Source organism: Bubalus bubalis, chromosome X (assembly GCF_019923935.1).
Source record: "Bubalus bubalis isolate 160015118507 breed Murrah chromosome X, NDDB_SH_1, whole genome shotgun sequence".
Lineage (NCBI taxonomy): Eukaryota > Metazoa > Chordata > Mammalia > Artiodactyla > Bovidae > Bubalus > Bubalus bubalis.
This window is the reverse complement of record NC_059181.1, coordinates 11,670,240-11,690,890: the sequence shown is the minus strand read 5'-3', so window position 1 is coordinate 11,690,890 and position 20,651 is coordinate 11,670,240. Positions and strand designations below refer to the sequence as shown.

At 47.6% G+C, this 20,651-nt stretch overlaps 1 protein-coding gene across 37 annotated transcripts in view; it reads right to left on the bottom strand.

Annotated features, from left to right (window-relative positions):
- The window catches only part of NHS (NHS actin remodeling regulator), a 501,937-nt gene that overhangs the window by 83,948 nt on the left and 397,338 nt on the right, over window positions 1-20,651 (bottom strand). The window contains exon 1 of one of the 37 annotated variants that reach the window (XM_044937060.2): window positions 13,353-14,471. The exons of 34 other annotated variants lie outside the window; for them this stretch is intronic. In XM_044937060.2, coding sequence (XP_044792995.1) covers window positions 13,353-13,491 — 139 coding nt within the window. In that variant the 5' untranslated portion in view covers window positions 13,492-14,471. Of the gene's footprint in view, window positions 1-4,216; window positions 6,105-13,352; window positions 14,472-20,651 lie in introns of those variants that run through there. 2 more of the 37 variants (XM_044937061.2, XM_025276544.3) reach the window with 2 other exon arrangements.

The following is a 20,651-nucleotide window of genomic DNA, read 5'->3' as shown; positions in this document are numbered from 1 at the left end:
CAAATGACTCCCTGTCATGGACCTCCAAGATCACTCACTAAGAGAAGAAACTCAAAATATTACATCCTGAGTATCAGGGTCTGTGTTGACTGTACACATCACAGAAGGCCAGAACCTGGAGCCCACCAGAGCAGAGACGGAGTGTAGCCAGATGGTCCAGGATTGGATTCTGGAGCCACGTCACCTGGGATCAAATCCCAGATCTGTCACGTGTTACCTGTAAAACCCTGCACAAGTTACTTAACTTCTCTGTACCACAGCATCCTTATCTATAAAGTTGGTATGATAATAATCCCTCCCTCACAGGGTTCTTATGAGGATTAAGTGAGTTCATCTATATACCGGGCATAGACCAGTGCCTGGCTCTTCTGAGACTAACTCTAACTGGTTCTACAGTAACAACTGGGGGGGAAAATCTCACACCGATTTTAGGTAATATGAATGGCTGTTTCTAGTGATTATACAAGATGAAGGCTATCTAGGGGACTGTATATCAGCTTTCTGAAACTCTACCCTATGTAACTGTTTTCCTAAGAGGGCAGAGTGATCAGCACATGGCAGAAGGAACACAGAGCTAAGAGAAGGAGACCTAGGTTCTAACTGCAGCTCTGCCATAAACTAGCTGTATCACACTGGGCAAGTGATCTATAACATGGGGAATAATGACAATGACCAGACGGTCCCTCCAGAAGTCTGTTATGTCTCAACACCTTTCCAAATCCTGTGAAACAGGAAAGGGCATGTGGAATTACCACCATTTAAAGAGAGAGATATGTATTTGGCTACACGACCTGCCCAGAGCCAAAGCCAAATCCAATCCTGCTGCTGCTGCTGCTAAGTCTCTTCAGTCGTGTCCAACTCTGTGCAACTCGATAGATGGCAGCCCACCAGGCTCTCCCGTCCCTGGGATTCTCCAGGCAAGAACACTGGAGTGGGTTGCCATTTCCTTCTCCAGTGCATGAAAGTGAAAATTGAAAGAGAAGTCTCTCAGTCGTGTCCGACTCATAGCGATCCTATGGACTGCAGCCTACCAGGCTCCTCCGTCCATGGGATTTTCCAGGCAAGAGTACTGGAGTGGGTTGCCATTGCCTTCTCTGATCTAAAGGAGACCAAAACAGGGGCATCTTCCTGGCACAGACTACATTTCCCAGCCTCCCTTGCAGTTTTCTGTGGTCATGTGATTGACTTCTAGCCAGTGGAATGGGGATGGGGATGAGATGTGCTACTTCCAATCCCCAGTGCTCTTTCCCCTTCTGTTGGCTAGATGCAAAGAAACTCAGGAGGGACTCCGAGGCCTTAGGGGATAGCAGAGCTGCAAGAGGGCATGAGACCAGGTTCCTTGTCATCACAAGCTAAAAGTTGATTGCACTTTTTATGATAAAGAAAAAAACTGCATTGTGTTAAAATCCTGAGATCTGGGACTTATTTGTTATGGTATTCCTTAACCAATGCACTCAGTGTGAGTCTCCAGTTAACTGCTGATCCAGGTTCTGAACTTCAAGAGGAAGCAGCACCTTTCTGTTTTGGTATAACAGATCATTGACATCTTATTTGCTACAGGCAGAGCCAAGTCAGTGAGTCTTTAGGAAAGACTTCTGCATCCCAGCTCATGGTCTTCCCATCTGCTCTTCTAAGGGGACCAAAGAGTTAGCTACTGTTGCACTGGGCCTTTGGGCTAAATGGAATCATCAGTAATCTTGCATCTTCTGTAGGGAACATCAAGGTGAGGGACATTTCTAAGATGAACCAGCAAATATTCTGAGGCCTCTGCTGCTGCTGCTAAGTTGCTTCAGTCATGTCTGACTCTGTGTGACCTCATAGAGGCCTCTACTAGAAGACTAATCAGGAATGATTAGAGGATTTATCAGAGGTATTTGGTTTCCTAATCTCTTCCTTCCCCCAATCAAATGCTATCTTAATATGGTCCTGATTTCCTCTGTCCATGGGATTCTACAGGCAAGAATTCTGGAGTGGGTTGCCATGACTTCCTCCAGGTGATCTTCCCGACCCAGGGATTGAACCCAGGTTTCCCACATTGCAGGCAGATTCTTTTCCATCTGAGCCACCAGGGAAGTCCAAGGAAAATAAATGTATAACTTAAAAATCAAAGTGCACTTTGAAAAGGAAGAGAGACTCACCCAGTAGGTTCTATCTTGAATAGGGAACTGATGGTGGGAATGTGCACCTTCCCTCCTAAATTCCCATACACTCTAGTTTATTTCTTTCAGTGTTAAAAGGTTAGGCATTTACATTTTTTCAGCAGTTACCAGCGCATTTTTGCCAAAATGAAAAAAAAAAATCCTATGATTCAATCAGATCAAGAACAGATGGGGTCTCTTTTTTTTCTTCACGCTGGACTTTGCTATCTTTGCCACTAAAGGAAAGGCAAACATGAGGAAAATGAAGGTTTATGGAAATAAATAACAGGAGAGCCCTGGCAGGCTCAAGGGAACCAGGAATCCAGGAGGAGACCGCAGCTTCCTGCCATCCACTAGCATCACTGAAGTCCTCAGTCCCTTCCTGTCTCCTCCCTTCCATGTGGTACCTTCCCCATTAGCTGAGGCTGCCCCTCTCAGACAGACCAGGTTCCCTGCAGTTACCAAGAAGAGGTTCCTCACTCAACTGTCCAGAGATTTACATCTGGACAAGAAAGAGTGGCACCCCAGCTACCATCTGCACCCAGGGAGCTGGCATGATTTAAGTACCACCTGGACCCTTTGGTCCCTCTATATTCCCGGACAAATGCCTCTGGGGGGGTGTGGCCTGCTAGCCCCTGAAGCACAGAGGAGGAAGCCCCACATGGATGGCTAAGCAGAACTCCCAGAGAATGTAAAGCTGCAGAATACCACGGCTGGGGGCTGCGGAGGGGTCCCTGTCTGGGATCCCTTCCCCCAATCTTGCAGCCCAGTAGCTCTGGCCCTCAAAGAGGGGTGGACAGGCAGCTGCTCTCTCACCCAGACCAGCGCCCTAGCATCCCCACCCTGTCCGGAGACTGGAGGCAGCATTGCCTCTGAAAGCTGTGTGGACCTGGCCTCAGGCTTCCTGGGGGCCCAGCGGGGCTCACTCTCACATATCCGGGAAGGGAGACCCCATCCTTGTGATGGTGGGGTCCAGCTAAGCTGCATCTCCAGCCGCACAAGGCTATTTTTAGATGCTGTTATCTTTGCCTTGCTCACAAGCAGCTGTCAAAAACAAACTGGGGACCAGGAGGCACGAAACTGGAGAATAAAAACCTCATAAAACAAGAGCTCCCAAAGTCAGGAGCTGAGCACACGGTGGCCACAACGCCGGGCACCATCATGGTGGGCCTGCTTAACCTTCCCCTGAGGGGGTACCGGGGGTGGGGGTGGGGGGCTTCGCTCTTCTACTGTCCACCCATCCCTGGCCTGGCAGGCCCTGGGCAAATCCTGCTTTGGCCCGCTGGCCGGTGGGACTAGTCAATCAGAAGCCAGACTCACGCCCCCCCAGACAGTGACCCAGGTGGACAGGTGTACCAAGGGAGCTGGCTTGATGGGGTTAACACTGCCACAAAAGCAAAAGCTGCAGCTCGGTCGCCTCCCTCGTCCAGCTCATCCTAACAGTCCACTTGCCTTACAGCATCACAGCCAGCTCTGTGACAGGGAGACCTCTGCACAGGCAAAATGTTACCCAACACCCAGCAACAGGGCAGGAAAACAGGAAGAGGCACCAAGAGGTGCCCCCAACTTCTCTCCAGCCCCTAGAGCTTCCAGAAGGCCGAGCCTCGGGGTGCCCTCCCACTTCCAGTGCCTTCGAGTCCCTGTCGCCACCAGCCCCTGCAGTCCCTGCACCCAAGCTAGAAGAGGCCTGGGCAGCCGCGTGGAAGAGTGCTGCCCCGCCCCAAAACCCAGGATGGGGGTGGGGAGGAGGCGGCAAACTTCAAAGCTGCAGCTGCAATATGCTTTAAAAAAAAAAAAAAAGCCACCTCCCCCAAAGCCAGAGTGGCTCCCCTCATCCCTCAGAGCTATGCGCGGTCCACCTTGACCGCCGGCTCCCCCTCACTCTGCTCTGCCAAGGGGACCCGGCTCTTGGACCTTGGCTGAGGGTATTTCGTCTCATGCTAGCGTGCGTGCGGCGGGGCTGCGGCTCCTGCTTCCTCCACTCCCCAAGTTTACCCACCACCCAGAGGTGTGAAAAATTAGTTAAAAATGATGTCACCTGCCCCCCCCCCCCCACGCCGGTCCCATCTCACACACACCGGAACATCCCGGGGGGTTGCGGTGGGGCTCCGGGCCGAGGCTGGCCTCCCCGGGTGCCCGCTCAGGCTCGGGCTCGGCCCTGGGAAGCCCGCCCGCGCTTCTTTCCCCCGGTGCAGAGATCCTACCGCCCGTGCGCCCTGGGCGCGCCGCCGGGCCCCGCGCCGGCTCCCCGGGAATGCGGCCGTCAGGTGAGGTAGGCATGCGTGCCGGCTCCGCAGCGAAGCAGCAGCTGGCTGAGGCGCTGGGCTCGCGATCTGCCTCTTCTCCCTCTCCCTGCAAAGGAGAGGCCTCCCGGGGGGCTTTCCAGCACCTTGTTGCGTTAGGACCGCATTCCCCCTTCCTTCTCCCTTTTATCTTAGTTTCTGCTTCAGATGCAAAAAGGGAGATCGCCGGAGTCCATGCTCAGCTCCAGCCAAACTCGGTCCACAGGCTGAGAGAGAATTATGAATGGATGCTGCCTTCTGATGAGGAAGTCGACTGGGGAGGTCTCTGCGCACGGCGCGCTCCATCAAAGCCAGGGCATTGGCCCCTCCACTGCTTCAATGCTGCAGGCAGAGACACCTAATTGACCACTGGGAAATCAGGTGCCAGGAGACCTGGGCGGGACGTAGCCCCAGGGCCACGCTGGGATCGAGCGCCTTGCCAGTGTAGACAGCTTCGATTTACAGCCCAGTGAATGGAGGGGACTGCGGCAGCCAAACCTCCCGGGCAGCAGGCACGGTTGCACCAACGCTCTGCAGACAGCCGCCCGGCTCTGTGAACATCTCCTGGCTCCACTGGGCTAAAGGGAACCTGCTAAAAATAATCCGTCCCCTGCTGCCAGCCGCAGTGAGCTGCAGGACTCAGACCCCAGCCCCAAACTCGGTGGCGCACCAGAGCTGGCCACAAAGCGGGCCCTGCGCGCTTAGACGAGCCGGGGGCTGCAGAGGATCCTGGATCCGGATTTCTGGTACCTGTGCGTTTCTTTCTCCGGTAGCACGACCGCTGGCGCTGCGCGTTACCCATGCCCAGAGAGGCGGCGGGCTCGGCTCATCACCAACAGGCTGGACCGACCACGGCTGCTCAGCACCGCACCCCCGTGGTTCCCTTCTCACCTCCCCGCTCCCTGGTCTCGAGCCAACAGCAGAGGAATCAGAGACGCCGACCGTGCCAACTCCTCCAGCCGGGGCAAGAGGGAGGCTGGAGACTGGCGCGGAGCATGTGCCCGCGTGCGTAACAGGATTAGAGCGGCTGAATATTGTAACATTGCCTCCCCTCCCCCCTTTCATTGGCGAAACCTCGCAGCCTGGACACAACTCAGCCTGCCCAGGCTCCAAAACACTGCAAAGATAATGCCTTCCCGGCGACGGGCTCATCTCCAGGGATGGGTGATTTACTAAACCAGCTCTGAGAAAAAACCAGGGTTAAAAACCACAGCACTGTGTGCCCATGCCTTAGGCTGGCAGATTCTATATATAACCACCACATCCAGAAGACAGAAAGCCATTTAGGGCCACTAAAAACACAACACTTATGGGATATATCCCTAATATATAACCAGGGGAAAAGCAGTGAATGAAATTATCCAAAATATGCCTTGTGGGAGGCAGTTTCTGGTACTTTGTCTTGAAGCCTTGGAAACCCATTTAGGGAAAACTTGTCCCTGTTTTGACCAGGCTATCTGTTTTCAAATAGGGAGACCGAGGTCCTGGGCAGATTGCACACAAGAGCAGTCCTGTGTCCATGAGGCCCCTGACCCCTCCATAATTCACAAATTGTGGTGAAACACTCGACTTGCCAAGGTCACAAGAAATCACAGGGTTGCCACAAGCCCTGGTAGAGAGTATTTCCTAATTGGCATTATTATGAATTACGATTGTGATCACACAAAAGATCACGTGGAAGCCAAGTTAGTCCAGGCTGGCTGCTCTCCTCTGACCCCACTCACACCAACCTCTTCCAAGGGCTGCCAGCCTGCAGCACAGGCTGGAGTCCCCTCCGGAAGACAGAGCGAGGCGAGGTCAGGAAGGATGAGGTGGGAGGAGGTGGCGCGGTCACTCCAAGTGAGGCCGAGAAGAGTCGTGAGCCCCAAAGTTCAAGGGGTAGATTGACAAAGGAAAAGATCCCACCAGGGAGATGAGACAGAGAAGCAGACCAGGAAAGGAGGGATGGCCTCTCCTGGACACCAGGGGACCACAGGGTTTCACAAAGGTGGCATGATGGAGAATGCCAGACATCCCTGAGGAGTCAGTGGGAGCAGAGCCCACCACTCCCTTGGCTTTGGGGGAGCCTGGTGGAGTGGCCACAGCGGGTGTGGAACTGCTGCTGAAAAAAGAAAAAAAAGGAGTCTTTCCCTTAGACTTGCTGTCAAAGGACCAGAGGCACCCGGGAGCTTGTTAAAAGCACACTGAGAGCTCTGGGACAGACTCTACCAGGCCACGGGAAGCCCTGCCATGTGCGGACTCAAACCTCTTGGGCTTTGAAATGAGAATTTATGTTCCAGTGAGCAAAATGGCCACCCTCTACAGCAATCCCTGGCAAGATCAGAGGGAACTGGTGGCCAAGTCACTAATCACACATCCCAAGGAGATGGACTGTCTTGCTCCAGCTTTTCAGGGCTGCTCTACCAAAGGAGAGCCTCAGCAGTGAGGCCCGCAGAGCTCCGTAAAGTGATGAAAATGGCCATCCACCCTTTGCATTCATCTTTACAGCAATGAGGTTGTTGTTAACAGTGACAATGAAAATAATGATATAACTAGCTCACTTACATTTGGATACGGTTTTGGCAAGTCCTGTGGTAGAGAGAGAGAGAGAGCGCGCGCAAGCAAGCAAGCAAACAAACCAACCCTGGACTTTGGTCCCAGAAAGACCTGAGTTGGAATCTGAGCTTTTCCACTCTTAGCAGTATGGCCTTTAGAAAATCATTTGACTTTTCTGAACCTTGGTTTCCTTGTAAAAGGCAAACAGGATGCCTAATACTGTTATAGCTCAAAAGGCATAAATAAATGAAGGGGGCTGAGTTCCAATAAAACTTTATGCACAAAACAGACAGGGGGTGGGATTTGGCCTGAGAGCCACAGTTTGCCGGCCTCTGAATCTATGACATGACTCAGGACAGGACTGTTCCCTTTAACTGGTATTCCCAGGAAATGTAGGAATGGTATTCCCAGGAAAAGTCCATTCATTCAATTATCAGTGATCATCCATTCAATTCAAGTTGATCCGACCAAAAGCAGTTCACTGAAGCCCCTCATTGTTTTGGAGTACGTTTTATATTTTCCCTGGAAGAAACTAGCTAGTTAGTTATTCAACTGACTGTCCCTGTCTTGCTCCTCCAGCCAGCCTCCCTGGCCATGAGGTGCAGCCATGTAACTCAGTGTTGCCAGTGGGAGGTGGGAAAGGCCTGGTGTCCCAGGCCAGACTCAGAAAAGCTCCTGACCATTCCAACACATATTAAGAGACCCTGGGGTAAAGAAACCCCAAAGTGGAAAGAGCCTGGGGACGCAAGTGACTGACAGCATGCCAACCTTCATTAGACTGCAGCGTCAGAATGAAGTCACTGAAATGTTGGGGGTTGGTTACCAGAATTAGCCTACCTTGAACAAGTCACTCTCCTATCTCTTTAATCAGATGATACAAAACACAATTTAATGCTCTGCTGATTACTTAGGGTCTTTATTAGGAAGGCTTATTATCGGTCTCTATGGCAACACATTTCAAAGACTCCTTTTTGGATTTCCAAGCTCTTTCCCTGATGGTTGTTAGTTCCCCACTGTCACTCCTCTCTTACCTGCTTCTAGCTCCCTCCCTGTACTTGAAGCCACAGTGGGCTGAGGGAAACAGACATCATGGCTGGGTAACAGCTGCCCACTAAGAGTTACTAGTGGCCTGAGCAAGAATCTAAGTGGCAAGGTGCGTGGGCTTGCTGACAACTATTTGGAGCCCGGGGAAGCACCTTCCACTTACTTTCAGGCTTAGTGCTGTGTTCCAGAGATAAAGTTACTGGAAGCTCAGCATCTCTGGAAAGAGTGGGCCCTTTTGGTATTATCTAGCCTCCAGATTTTCAAAGCTTTAATGCTTCTACTCATCATCTCAGGGGAATCTAAAAGAAAGGTTCTAATTCTGTCCCCTGACATTCATGGTCTATTCAGCTTTCAAAATACTGTTACTTCCTGATTTTCTATACATAGATCATATCCAATATATGCCCCAAGTCTGTTCTAAACTTGCCTTTCCTGCTTAATTATTTTGTTGTTATCTTATAGGAGCTGAAAAAATTGATTGGAAAAAGCTAAAAAACTTTAGTCCTGTTCCAGAAGTGATACGTTATCTTTATATCTTGGAGCAGTTTACCAAGAAAACCCAGCTATGCTTTAGACCTGGGCTTCTCTGGTGGCTCAGATGGTAAAGAATCCACCTGCCATGCAGGAGACCTGGGTTGGATCCCTGAGTTGGGAAGATCCCCTGGAGAAGGGCAGGGCAACACAGTGCAGTATTCTTTGCCTGGAGAATCCCATGGACAGTGAAGCCTGGTGGGCTACAGTCCATGGGGTCCCAAGGAATTGGACATGACTGAGTGACTAACACTTACATTATTCGATGGGTGGGGGCAGTCCTTCCTCAGCATAAGGTTGGGCAGCAGGAGACATATTTGGTGTAGGGAGGAAGCAAATCAAGGAGAGATATGGGGAGAGGCCTATAGACTCCACAAACCCTGACAGTCTGTGTTCATTTTTTAATTGAAAGAACCAAGATGACTCAATGTAAGTGATCCTCTTGGTCTGTTTCTTCAGCTATACAACAAGGACAGTGGAGATGACCTGAGAGGTTTTCTCTTGGTCTCTCATTCTGGAAATTTATTGTTTTATGAAACCTGGAACAAAAACCACCTTCTGAAATGATTCCTCATCATCACTTCTTATTTCTTCTTGCCATTTCTGCTTATCTTTAGAACCGACCACTCTACACATAAACTTCAGCATCTGCAAGGGCAATAATATGACCTGGGGTGGGGGAACGTCCGAGTGGTCCAGCACTTAAGAATCTGTCTTGCAGTGCAGGGGGCATGGGTTTGATCCCTGGTTGGGGAACTAAGATCCCACATGCTGTGGAGCAACTAAGCCCACACAATGCAACTGCTGAGCCCGAGCTTGCAAGTCACAACTGGAGTCTCCATGCCACAACTAAGACCAAGGCAGCCAAATACATAAATAAATCTTTGTAAATAATAATAGTAACAGTATGAACTATGATCTGCCCAGTCTGGGAAACCCTTTTGCCCCAGACTGACCTTGTTAGTGACCTCAGGAATTCCAATTCCAATTTCACTCTCCAGCATACACACCCTCCCCAGATGTTTCCCTAAGGTGGCCTCCCCCCTTTCCTCTCTTGGGCTCCAATGACAGAAACCCAGTTTGGCCTCCAGTGTTTATATTTCCCTGAAGCAAGCTGGATGTGCCTGGCATCACGTGGGTGTGGCAGAGTCTCACTCCTCCTGGCTCCTGGTAATGTCACATCACAGCTGCCAGCCCAGCGCTGCTCACAGATCTCATGACTTCCACAAGACACCACTGCTCTAAAATGGCTTGCTTGTTCATAAGGAACTATGTGTTTATTCATATACATTTTATATCATAACAAATGTAAATTAATTTCAGGGCCCAACTACCCAAGCTAGTGTCTGTATGGCTGCCTGTATAAAATTTCTCTCTCAAAATTCTCAAAACCATCTGGCACAAACTACTGTATTGTGACCTGTTAAAATAAGTAACAGCTGTGATAATCCCTCTCGATTTATGGCAAGCTATAAAGCTTTGCATATCCTGGCAATGCACATAAAATAATAAATAAAACCATTATCATTCTGTGCTGTCTTGGTGGGACTTATGATGATTTAGCCAAAATGGAGCCCCATGGAATGCATCTGAGAAGCAGAGGTCTGGCCCCATCTGCCCCCCTTCCCCAGCCCCCAAAGCCCCAGCTCACCACTTAGAGCCCCTAGATGTGTTTGCAAACCTTCCCCACTGTAAATAGGTCCTTTCTGAGAGAACTCCATTCCCATACACTGCTGCCCACTTTTTATTACTTCAAAGCCTTCTTTTCTGGTGGTGAGTTTCCAGAATTCCTCAGGATATCCAGACCATAAAGAAAACCAAGCTATGCACAGTTCAAGAGTGTGACATAATGTACATCACCAAAACTAAGAATTGTCTTGGAATTGTTAGCTGTATGCTTATAATTGCAAATACTGCCAAGATCCCAGGTTGAAAAATACTATATCAAAGTCATTTCTCTAAAATATGCAGGATGTAGAAAAGGAAAACTTGGTACCTGGCAGGAAAAGGAACTTGGCAGCTGTGATTCTAAGTAGAAGCCACTATGCCCACTGCATGTGAATTTCAAAAAAAGAAAAAAGGAAGGGAACAGGGCTTCCCAGGTGGCGCTAGTGGTAAACAACCCGCCGGCAATGCAGGAGTGGCAGGATACCCGGGTTCCATCCCTGGGTCGGGAAGATCCCCTGGAGGAGGGCATGGCAACCCACTCCAGTATTCTTGCCTGGAGAATCCCACGAACAGAGGAGCCTGGCAGGCTACATTCCATGGGGTTGCAAAAGAGTCAGACACGACTGAGCACACAGACACACAAAGAAGACCCAGTGCAGCCAATAACTAACTAAATAAAATTATTATTTCTTTAAATGAAGGGGACGGGGAAGGAAGCTAGCATGAAATGGCTCTTTACTATGTATGGCTGTTATACATAATCTCATTTAATCCTCACAACAACCCAGGTATCACTATGCTTGTTTTATGGTTGAGGAAATTGATGCTTAAAGAGGTGAAGTAACTTGCCTAAGGCCATCCAGCTAAAAGTTGAGATGAAGTTTGAACTCAGATCTGTCTTTTTCCAAGGTTTGTGCTCTTTCCACCTCACCACATTGCCTTCTGGACAGCTGTTCACAGCCTTTTTACAAGATGACTCACATGACAGATAGTTACATGGATCATTCATTGTCATGGCCATGGACAATTCCTACCCCTTATCTCCCACTTACAAAGTCTATTTGAGTGCAAGTGAGAGTTACCTTATCAGTGGAAGAATGCCAAATTCATATATATATATATATATCAGTACATATTAAATTACAAATAAAGGAGCTTGGTTATTGTATAGATTTCAAAAAAGAGCTGTAGTACTTTTCAGCTTTGCCTGTTGACAGGTAGAATCTATTTTTCCACCCTGAATCTGAGCAAGTCCTTGTGACTTCATTTGGCCAATAGAATGTAGTAGAAGTGACAGTGAACTTGTTCTGAGCCTGGGGCTCCAGATGTGTTCCAGCTTCTACACCTCTGCTGATCATGGTGCCTACCCAGGCTTATAGCCACGGGGCAGGGCTAGGCTAGGCTGGGCTAGGCTGTTGGCTGATGACACACATGGGGTCCACTCGTCCCCCTCTTCTGACCCCGAGCCCGCTAACCACCAATGTGTGAATGAGGCCACCCTACATCATCCTGCAGGGCTTGACCAGAAGAACCACCCACTGATTTTTAAGCCACTAAATACTAGGGGGGGTTGTTACACAGAAAAGGCCAACTGAGGAAGTTCTGTCCATTTCTAGCCACTTGTCAAAACAGATACTAAGTGTTGAGACCTGGTTTAAATGCAGATATCAACTAAAACCTTCCTAAAAACAAAATGAATTCTTTTTGATGGCTCCACACATTGCCATAGCTTAAAGACTTCACATCATCTCATTTATGCCCTGTGAAAGTGCCAAGCCAGAGAGGCTTCCTATGACTAGCCTTCAGCCATGGAGATCCACCTTCCCTCCTCAACCCTGGGCTTGTCAGCCTGATGCTGGGTCATGTGGTTTGGGGGAGAGCATCTCCAAGGGGAGTGGCCCAGAGTCACCCCCAGGAGATGGTCAGTGCATAGGAGGAAGAGAAGCAGAGATGGTGTGTTCGACCCCAGAACCCACTCAAGGAAACAGAGGAGTAAGCCCGAGAACAAGAACCAGTTTTGTAATATTCAACAACAACAGTCACGGTTGTCTTAAGAAGATGCGGCAGCCAAAGACACAGGTGGGCAGGGGAGAAGAGATGCACACCCTCCCCTTCCCACACACTTGGGGAACTTACAGATGGAGACTCTCAAAAGGAAGAAAGGAACAATTACAAACTAAATTAGGGCCGCACTCAACAGTCTGAGACAGGAAGAAACAATGGTTACAACTAAATACCTCAACAGAAGTGTTCAACCTTGGCTGCACTACCGCAGTTTCAACATGGTGAAATCAACCCCTGCACTCTTAATTGCTACATTAATTACTAACTTTATTTAATAGGAAAAATGCTCAGCATTCAGAGTTCCCAGCAGCTTCATCAAAAGCCATTTCTTTTGCAGAAAGTGCTGGCGAGTAACATATGAGTTGATTGTTTCACTGTCTTTGCATGAGATGCTTGGGCTTTTTTCTTTTCTTTCATAATTTTCTTAGTAAATCTGGGAACCTTTGAACTTAGGGTAATTTCTCTTTTCTTTCTCTTGGTGCCCTCTAGTTATAATTACAGAGTGAGTATTTACATCTATACATCTATGGTTTCTTCATTTGGTATTTACAGTGCTGAGTGAATAAATTAATTTAGTTCATTTTACTTCTTGGGAAAAAGTGTATATGATGAAAAGGCGTTCTTTTCAGTTGACTCTGGCAAGGCTTTGCAAGGAGCAAATAAAGGAAAGGGAGAAAGAAAGAAACCTTCTTTGTAGCCCTGTGAACATATGTTGGTCTGTACCCTCAGTGATTTTATACATTTGTGGTTCAACACATGCTAATTATGTTCCAGAAAGGGGGACGTTTTGCTGAGAACCTTTAGGAATTAAAAAAAAAAAACCCTCTCTACACCAGTGGTGGGAGCTTCCCCCAGTTCAGGCCCTGACCCTGCTTCCCAATCACTTTGCCCAGTGTGAGAATGGGGATTCCAGCTCTAGGCTGGGACCTCCGTGAGGTGCCTTCAGGGTGGAATCAGAACTGCAACTTCCAGATCAGAGGAGACAGAAAAATACCATCATGTGCCAAACTGGGAGGGAAGGTTTTGTCATTTAAGGATGGGGTGACGTCAAACAATAGAGAAATGACTGGGTGGGCTTCGTAAGATATACCAGAAGCAATGCTAGAGAAGCCAGGTGGGCTGTGACCTGGAGGAGGATCGAGGCATGGTTTGGCCTGCTCTTGAAGGGTGTTCCATTTCTGAGAAGAGTAATTCACTTCTAAAGAAGGAAGGGGGACTTTCCTGGGCATCCAGTGGTTAAGACTTCGCCTTCCAATGCAGGGGATGCGGGTTCAGTCCTTGGTCGGGAAGCTAAGATCCCACAGGCCTGGAGGTCAAAAAATCAAAATGTAGAACAGAAGCAACGCTGTAACAAATTCAATAAAGACTTAAAAAAAATAAAACTTAGAAAAAGAAGGAAGGGTACCAGTGGGAAGTTTCTGAAGAATAATTTCATAATAAAATGGATCATGTGTTTAAAGTTGCTTTGCACAGGAGATTTCCTTTACTCAAATATTTCTTAAGAAACTTAAGTTTAGTTGAGACTCTCTTTTAAAGGAGAGACGATAGATGGCTCAGGTGTTCATTTGTCTGAACTGGAGAGAGACAAGAGTTTTAGGATCACAAATGTCAGTAGGATTTGTGAGAATGAATTTTTCTCGCTTCCTGAGACATTCATTACACATCCAAGGTAGCCTGATGCTGCTGCTGATAGAACCAGAGAGACACGAGGGAAGGACCAATCTGAGGTCATCCCTGACCACTCCAGTGATTCTGGGATGTCACTCTGTGGCTCTGGCTTTAAGCCTCCTTACCCCACTTCCTCAGGCTGTGGGCAGTAAGGCCTATAAACAGAAACTACAGAATGGAGGGGCTTGACCCTTGAATATAGTTAGTCTCCAGCATCAGAGTGTTCCAGAGTTCATGTGTAAGTTTTTTTTTTTTTTTTTTAAATTCAGGACCAAATTTCCCACAGAAAAGAAGTGACAGATAACATTTAGAGTTCCAAGTCTGCCCATCAAGCCTTGTTTCTTCCACAGTATTGCTGGGGAAATATGCATTTGCTATGAACAAGAGCGGAAAACAATACTGGTATCATGGTAGTGACTAAATGTTAAAGTCACTTTTGCAGAAGATGGTTTTAAAAAGTAATCTTAGGGACTTCCTTGGTGGTCCAGTGGCTAGGATACCACGCTCCCAATGCAGGGGGCCTGGGTTCAATCCCCGGTCAGGGAACTAGATCCCACATGCTGCGACTAAGACCCAGCACAGCACAGCCATGTAAATTAACCTAAAAAAATAAAATAATAAAAATTAATCTTAAATACCAGTGCCCAGTGAAATGCAAGTGTAACTAGAGAAAGAGAAGTGGGCTGATGGAGACCTTGGGGTCAAAGAGATGACCCCATCTCTTTGAGGTTTAACAACACTGGTTCTTTATTATATGTAATATCACGAGAAAGATTCACTCATTCAAAAAAATTGTTTTGAGTATCTAAAATCTTATAAATATTACAGCCGAGATGAAAGACTTAGTCCCTACTCTGAAGGAGCTCATAGAATGGCCAACTAGAAAGACACTGTACTATACATGGTTTTTAGAGGGACTTCCACATACTCTCAACATATACTGTGTTGTGCCTGGGGGTTCAGGATGCCACAGGACAAAGGTGGGGGATCTTCGTGGACCATAGTTTTACTCAATAATTATTTGGGGGGAGATTATTTTATATTAAATACTGTAGGGAATAGTGCAGATTTTATAGAAATGGTCCAAATTTTATAGATGCATATAATTACAAAGAAATCTCAAGATCTCTGGAAGGCAGCTTTGGGCCATCTCCACCTCCACCCTGTGGCTCAGATACCCTCAGGGGCATTAGTTCATCCTCTGCCCTTGGAAAAGTGAAAGTGAAAGTCGCTTTGTCATGGCCAACTCTTTGCGAACCCATGGACTGTCCATGGGATTCTCCAGGCAAGAATACTGGAGTGGGTTGCCATGCCCTCCTCTAGGGGATCTTCCCAACCCAGGGATCGAACCCAGGTCTCCCACATTGCGGGCAGATTCTTTACCAGCTGAGCCACAAGGGAAGCCCAAGAATACTGGAGTGGGTAGCCTATCCCTTCTCCAGCTGCCCTTGGAAGCACCACTAAAATACAGGCATGTTCAGCATATGGGCTACAGGAAGGGAGATGACAAAATCCCTCTGAGCAATGTCAGGAAGGGCTTCTCAAGGAAGGTGATGCTTAAGCCAACCCTTCCAAACTGTCTAGGAGTTGGCCAGATGAAACCAGTCATAGAAGCATTCCAGAGAGGGAACACTGTATACAGGCTTGGAGGTGTGTGCGACAGCATGGTATGATGAGAAAGTACAAAGAATTCTGCATGACTGGAACACTTGGCTGGTGTAGGGAACTTCAGAGACACACATGCATTTCATCTCACAGTACTGGAAAGGATGCTGAGTCTCAGGGTTTTCTGCTCCAGCCAACAGGCAGAGCTGTAGGTTCAGAGCCACCGGGCCTGAGAACTCTGGGAAAGCAGATGATGGTGGGAAGATGGCCAAGTGGAGAACGGAGACAGTTACAATCAGATTCCTGCAAATTCAGAAACAGCTGTAATCGTACCTGCTACTTGTTACTTTGCTCAAAACCTCTGAATGAGATGAAGTATAATCGCTGTGAGGACATTCACCAGGATGCTGAAGTCAGGAAGTCAGAGAGGACCAACTCTCCTCTCTCTCGCCACTGAGAGACAACTCATGACCTGCCGACCCTCACAAGCGATGGTGTGGGAAATCCCACATGGTAACTTCTTGACCTGCCACAACCTCCCCCACTTGTTAATCCATCACCTTTTATGATTCCAGGAGACATTTACAATCCTCTCCTAGGAAATGAATATTTGAACAATATGTCACTGATAAACAATGCTGGATAATAAATATATCAGTTACAGGCAGTCAGGTTAACTAGCTTAGGACTGAAAGAGAAAGTCAAAGGCCTTCCCTACACCACTCTGTTTTCTCAAGACACGGGGTAACAGCGGGGGCGGACATTGTTGGCTCTGTCCCTTCTCTGGTGCCTCTTCTTAGCTCAAGTCTCATGTTGTGCCGGGCCTATCTCTGCTGATCGGGTGTTGCTCCTTCAAATAAAAACTAAGTTTCCTTCTCTTTGGATGACCTCAGCAGAGACTGGAGCGTAGGCCATGGCACATCTTTTAACTCTTAACCTGTATGATAACCTAAAGATACCACCCCCAAGTTTAGTTTGGCGTCATTACTTTCAAATCCTCACAGTCAGTATGGCCTGGTGGTAACAAGCCTGGGGTTTGGGATCAGACAGACATGGGTCCAAGTTCTGGTTCCCATCGACTGAGCTATAATCTTGGGCAAGTTAGGCAAACGCTCTAAGCCTCATTTTCCTTCTCTGGGGAACAGACATAATTGTGCCTGCGTCAGAGGGTTGCTATGAGTAGCTGCTGTGACCCACACAGTTCTGCTGAGCACATAATAAAGAGTCCGTAGATGGGTTTTAATCTTAACATCCTGGTTTTCCCCAAGCTCCGGGCTCCAAATCTCCTCAGCCCCCAATGTTAATGGACAGACCCCTCTCAAAAACATTATATCGATCACTTATGATACAACAGTACTTCGCCTTCTATTGTAAATGCTAAACTTTAGAAGAAATAAGTTTCATTGCTTTTTGCCAGAAATACCTTTCCTTTTGTGACCCAAACAAAAGCACTGGAGGATAAACAGGTTAGAAGAAAAAAACGACCAAGTGAATGTTTTTTGAAGTTGCGGAAATGAGTTGATGAAAACAAAGACCCAAGAGCAATGCTTGCATCCGCCACTGGTTTTATATCTATACTGCCACGCAAATATCCACCCACTCCTAAAATTATAAACCCTGTATACAAGATGCTATATTGAGAAATGTAGTAGGGTTCAAAACATCTTTTGAAACTTGGTTGAACCTGCTTTCATTTTGCCAGAGGTGAACTAATATTAGCCAAAGTCGGCCAAGATATGAGAAATGAGAGTCAAGTCTTAGAAAGAGTGGGTTACAATTAGAGGGCAAAGGGTTTTCATGGCCTGTGACTGAGAGTCTTCAAGTTCTCCACACAACACCATCTCCTGATGATGATGACGACAGCAAACAGTTCCTCCATCTGCATCGTGGGCCGAGCCTTGCATTATGTGCTTCGTTTTCATTACTTCCTCCAGTCTTCACAACAAGCCTATGAGATCTTGCCAAAGAAACCACAGCTCAGAGAGCTGTGACCCCAGAATGCTTCTTGGGGCCAACAAATTCCTAGCAATCTATCAAACTAAACCTCCCTCCCTTCAGGGCGCCTCCTTCCCTTCTCCTCCTCCACCCCCCACTCACTCTCTCTGCACACACTTGGAGGCTTGGTTTGTTTGTTTGCTAATAGCTGCTCTTAGACCTGCGGTGACACGCCAGTTGGGTTCCCCAGCTCCTGCGCAGAGCACTGGCTGGGTCTTTGTATGTGGCTGTGATACCTTGAAGGTAGGCGAGTCCTCAGTTTTGCTCTGAAAACAGGGCAGGATGTAGGCAGATTCTGTAGCTACAGAGTCTGATCCAGGCCTACATGTCTATCAAACTGCAATGAATTGGATTTTCATCCTTTACCAAGTTTCAGATTTCATAGTTATTTTCTGCTTGATACTGTGGACCAAGGGTAGAGAAATGTCTCCGTTCTACAGAGAGTTCCAGCCACAAGAATGTTGTGCAACAGGAAAGGAAGATATTTTTTATCATTGAACTCAAAAACTTCCCTTCTTATATGAATCAAGGGTGTATCTTATCTGCCAGTGATTTCTTCTGAGTCCATCAGCAGCCAGCCCTGCCACCCTCCCATGAGAGGAGAGCAGACAAAGAGAAGCGGAATGCGATTTGGCGGCAAAGAACATTTTTTCCCAGGAGAAAATGGAGTGACTTTTAGCTTATCTGCTGTCACCTGGTTAATGTGATCATTGTTCTTCAAAATAAAATCTCCTCTCCTTGCCCATGATGTCGTTAGTGTAAAAAAAAAAAAAAAGGAAACAAACAAACAAACAAAAAACCCCAACAACAACAAAAAAAGCAGCAGCAAGAACAAGTAAATGCCAAGAGGAGATGGGCCGAGAGGAAAAAGAGAAGGCTCACCAAGCAAAGCTACAAATCACCTTCTTTTCAAGGAAAAGCATTCAATACACAATTATCTTAATTCTCCCAGCCGGCCACTTTGCTGGCTTTCCAAGGTAGCTGTGGAAAGTACTAGAAACCCATGACCCCCGTCATCACCTCTGGCTTTCAAAGCAGGAGCTATAGAGGCCTGCATTAGGTAGGATGAGTAATTTGTCATCCATTTAAGCCAAGGGCCCTGTGGCTACTGATGTGTGCCCCCTGCCTATTCTCAAGCTCTTCCTTATTTCAAAATTAATCATCCAGCTCTATCTTGCTGGTGAAGGTTTCCAGGGATAAAAACTTAGATGGAAGAGGGATCCTAGTTGTTAAAGGCCAAATGCCATCCATGGCAAGCATAACATAGAGACAAGGTGGTGAGAGAAGAGTGATTTACTCTGTCTTGAAGAATAAATCAAAACTTTCTCCTTGCTTGGCTGTAGAGTGGGGGCCAGAGGGAGAAAAGATAACATTCCTAAGAGGCCTCAGTTCTTCAAAACCGAGGAAATATTTGCATCTTTCCCTTTATTGGTGTTTGACATTTGGCCTCTGGATGCTGAACAACTAGGCCTGCGTTTCAGATGAGAGGATATGACTGAGGTGAATTCCTTTCCACATTTCCTTTCTGCCATTTCGGGAGCCAGTGGGTGTCACCACACTCAAGGTCACTGAGTTAGAGCCACACGTAAGGCCAGCCACCCTCAGGAGAGTAGACTTTCTCAGTATCCCTCCTGACTCCAAATGTGGCACCCAGGAGGAAGAAAGCCATGCGACCCAACAGAGCATTCAGAAGCACAGGCCAGCTTTGGAGAAGACTAAAAGATTCTGCCTTGAACACAGACATGTAATGTCTACCTAAGTCTACATACAGAGGACTTGTGCAGGGTAGAGAGTGGACAGCAGGTTACACTGGCTTCTGTTTTCCTGCAGCCTTAACCCTTCCTAACCTTCCCATCTCCTCTACCTCCCCACCCTCACCTCCAACTCAGAGAATGCAAGAATCAACCCCAAGCAAATAGGCTTTCATTTTCTGCAAAATATTGCCTCTATAAAAGATGGTAATACCTAGATACCTAAAGATGGCAAAATCTCTTGGTTTCACAGACTAGGTATTTCGTTCTTCATACTGAAGATTAGAGTGAGCTCATTCTATCATGTTCTCAAAAACAGAACAAGACAAAACAGACAAGCAAGCAAGCAAACAGATAAAAACCCCACAAACAAAAATCCACCCCAAACTTGATACACATTAACCCATTTACCCTAACGTAGTAGGTTCAAAGGTCCTCTGCTCTGTCAGCCACACTTGGCTGACCAGGCCACACCCCACAAGGGAGAGCTGGTCCCTCCTACCTGTGGATGGGCCCTGAGGTACTGTGACCAGCCTTTCTGCTGCTGGTGGGTCAGTATTCTCCTGACTTGTAAGTCGTTGAGTGCAGAGCAGGGTCTTAGTCATGTCTGAGGCCCACAGCCAAGCCTGGTGCCCAGCACAGAGATGCTGCTCCATCAAGTTCAGCTCCCCAGATGCTAGGCTCCTTCAAGGCCCTGGTCATGCCAAGCAGTCAAGGCCCTAGAGAGGGGAAGCAACCTAGTTGGGTAGCTGGGAAAGAAGCCAGGTCTGGGACAGAGCAGCTCCAATATTCTATTGAGGAACATTCCACAAGAGAGGCAGACTAAGGAATTTCAGAGGAATTTCTCAATGGTGCGTTTTTGGGTTATGCTGAGTTTTTTCCTGGCTCGCCTCAGCATGCTCAATCCAGTGTAACACTTGGCTGCTTGCCCTTCCCTAGGCACACTGTTGGTATTTTCATGTCCCATCTGCTAGTGCCTCTGGAGGACGTTAGGATAAGTGGGTTGATCCAGAAAGGACATCCACTGTCCTGGCCCCCTGCCTAAGACATGCAAATGCAGAGTAGCTTCCCAGCCAAAGGCGTGTTATTTTAAATATGATTATTATCCACAACTACTACGGACTGAACAGTTCCTAGGTGAGTTATGCTAAGCCCTTTGCCTGCATTCACTCATTTCATCCTCATTTAAAGAATATACAAGGCAGATTTTACCATCTCTATTTTAGAAATAAGGAAGGTACAATTCTGTAACTTGACCAAAGTCACACAATTGATACATGGCAGAGTAAGGATTTAAACACAGATCTGGCAGATACCAAAGCCTATTTTCCCCACACCATGCTGCCTCTCCCAAACCTAACTATCAAGAG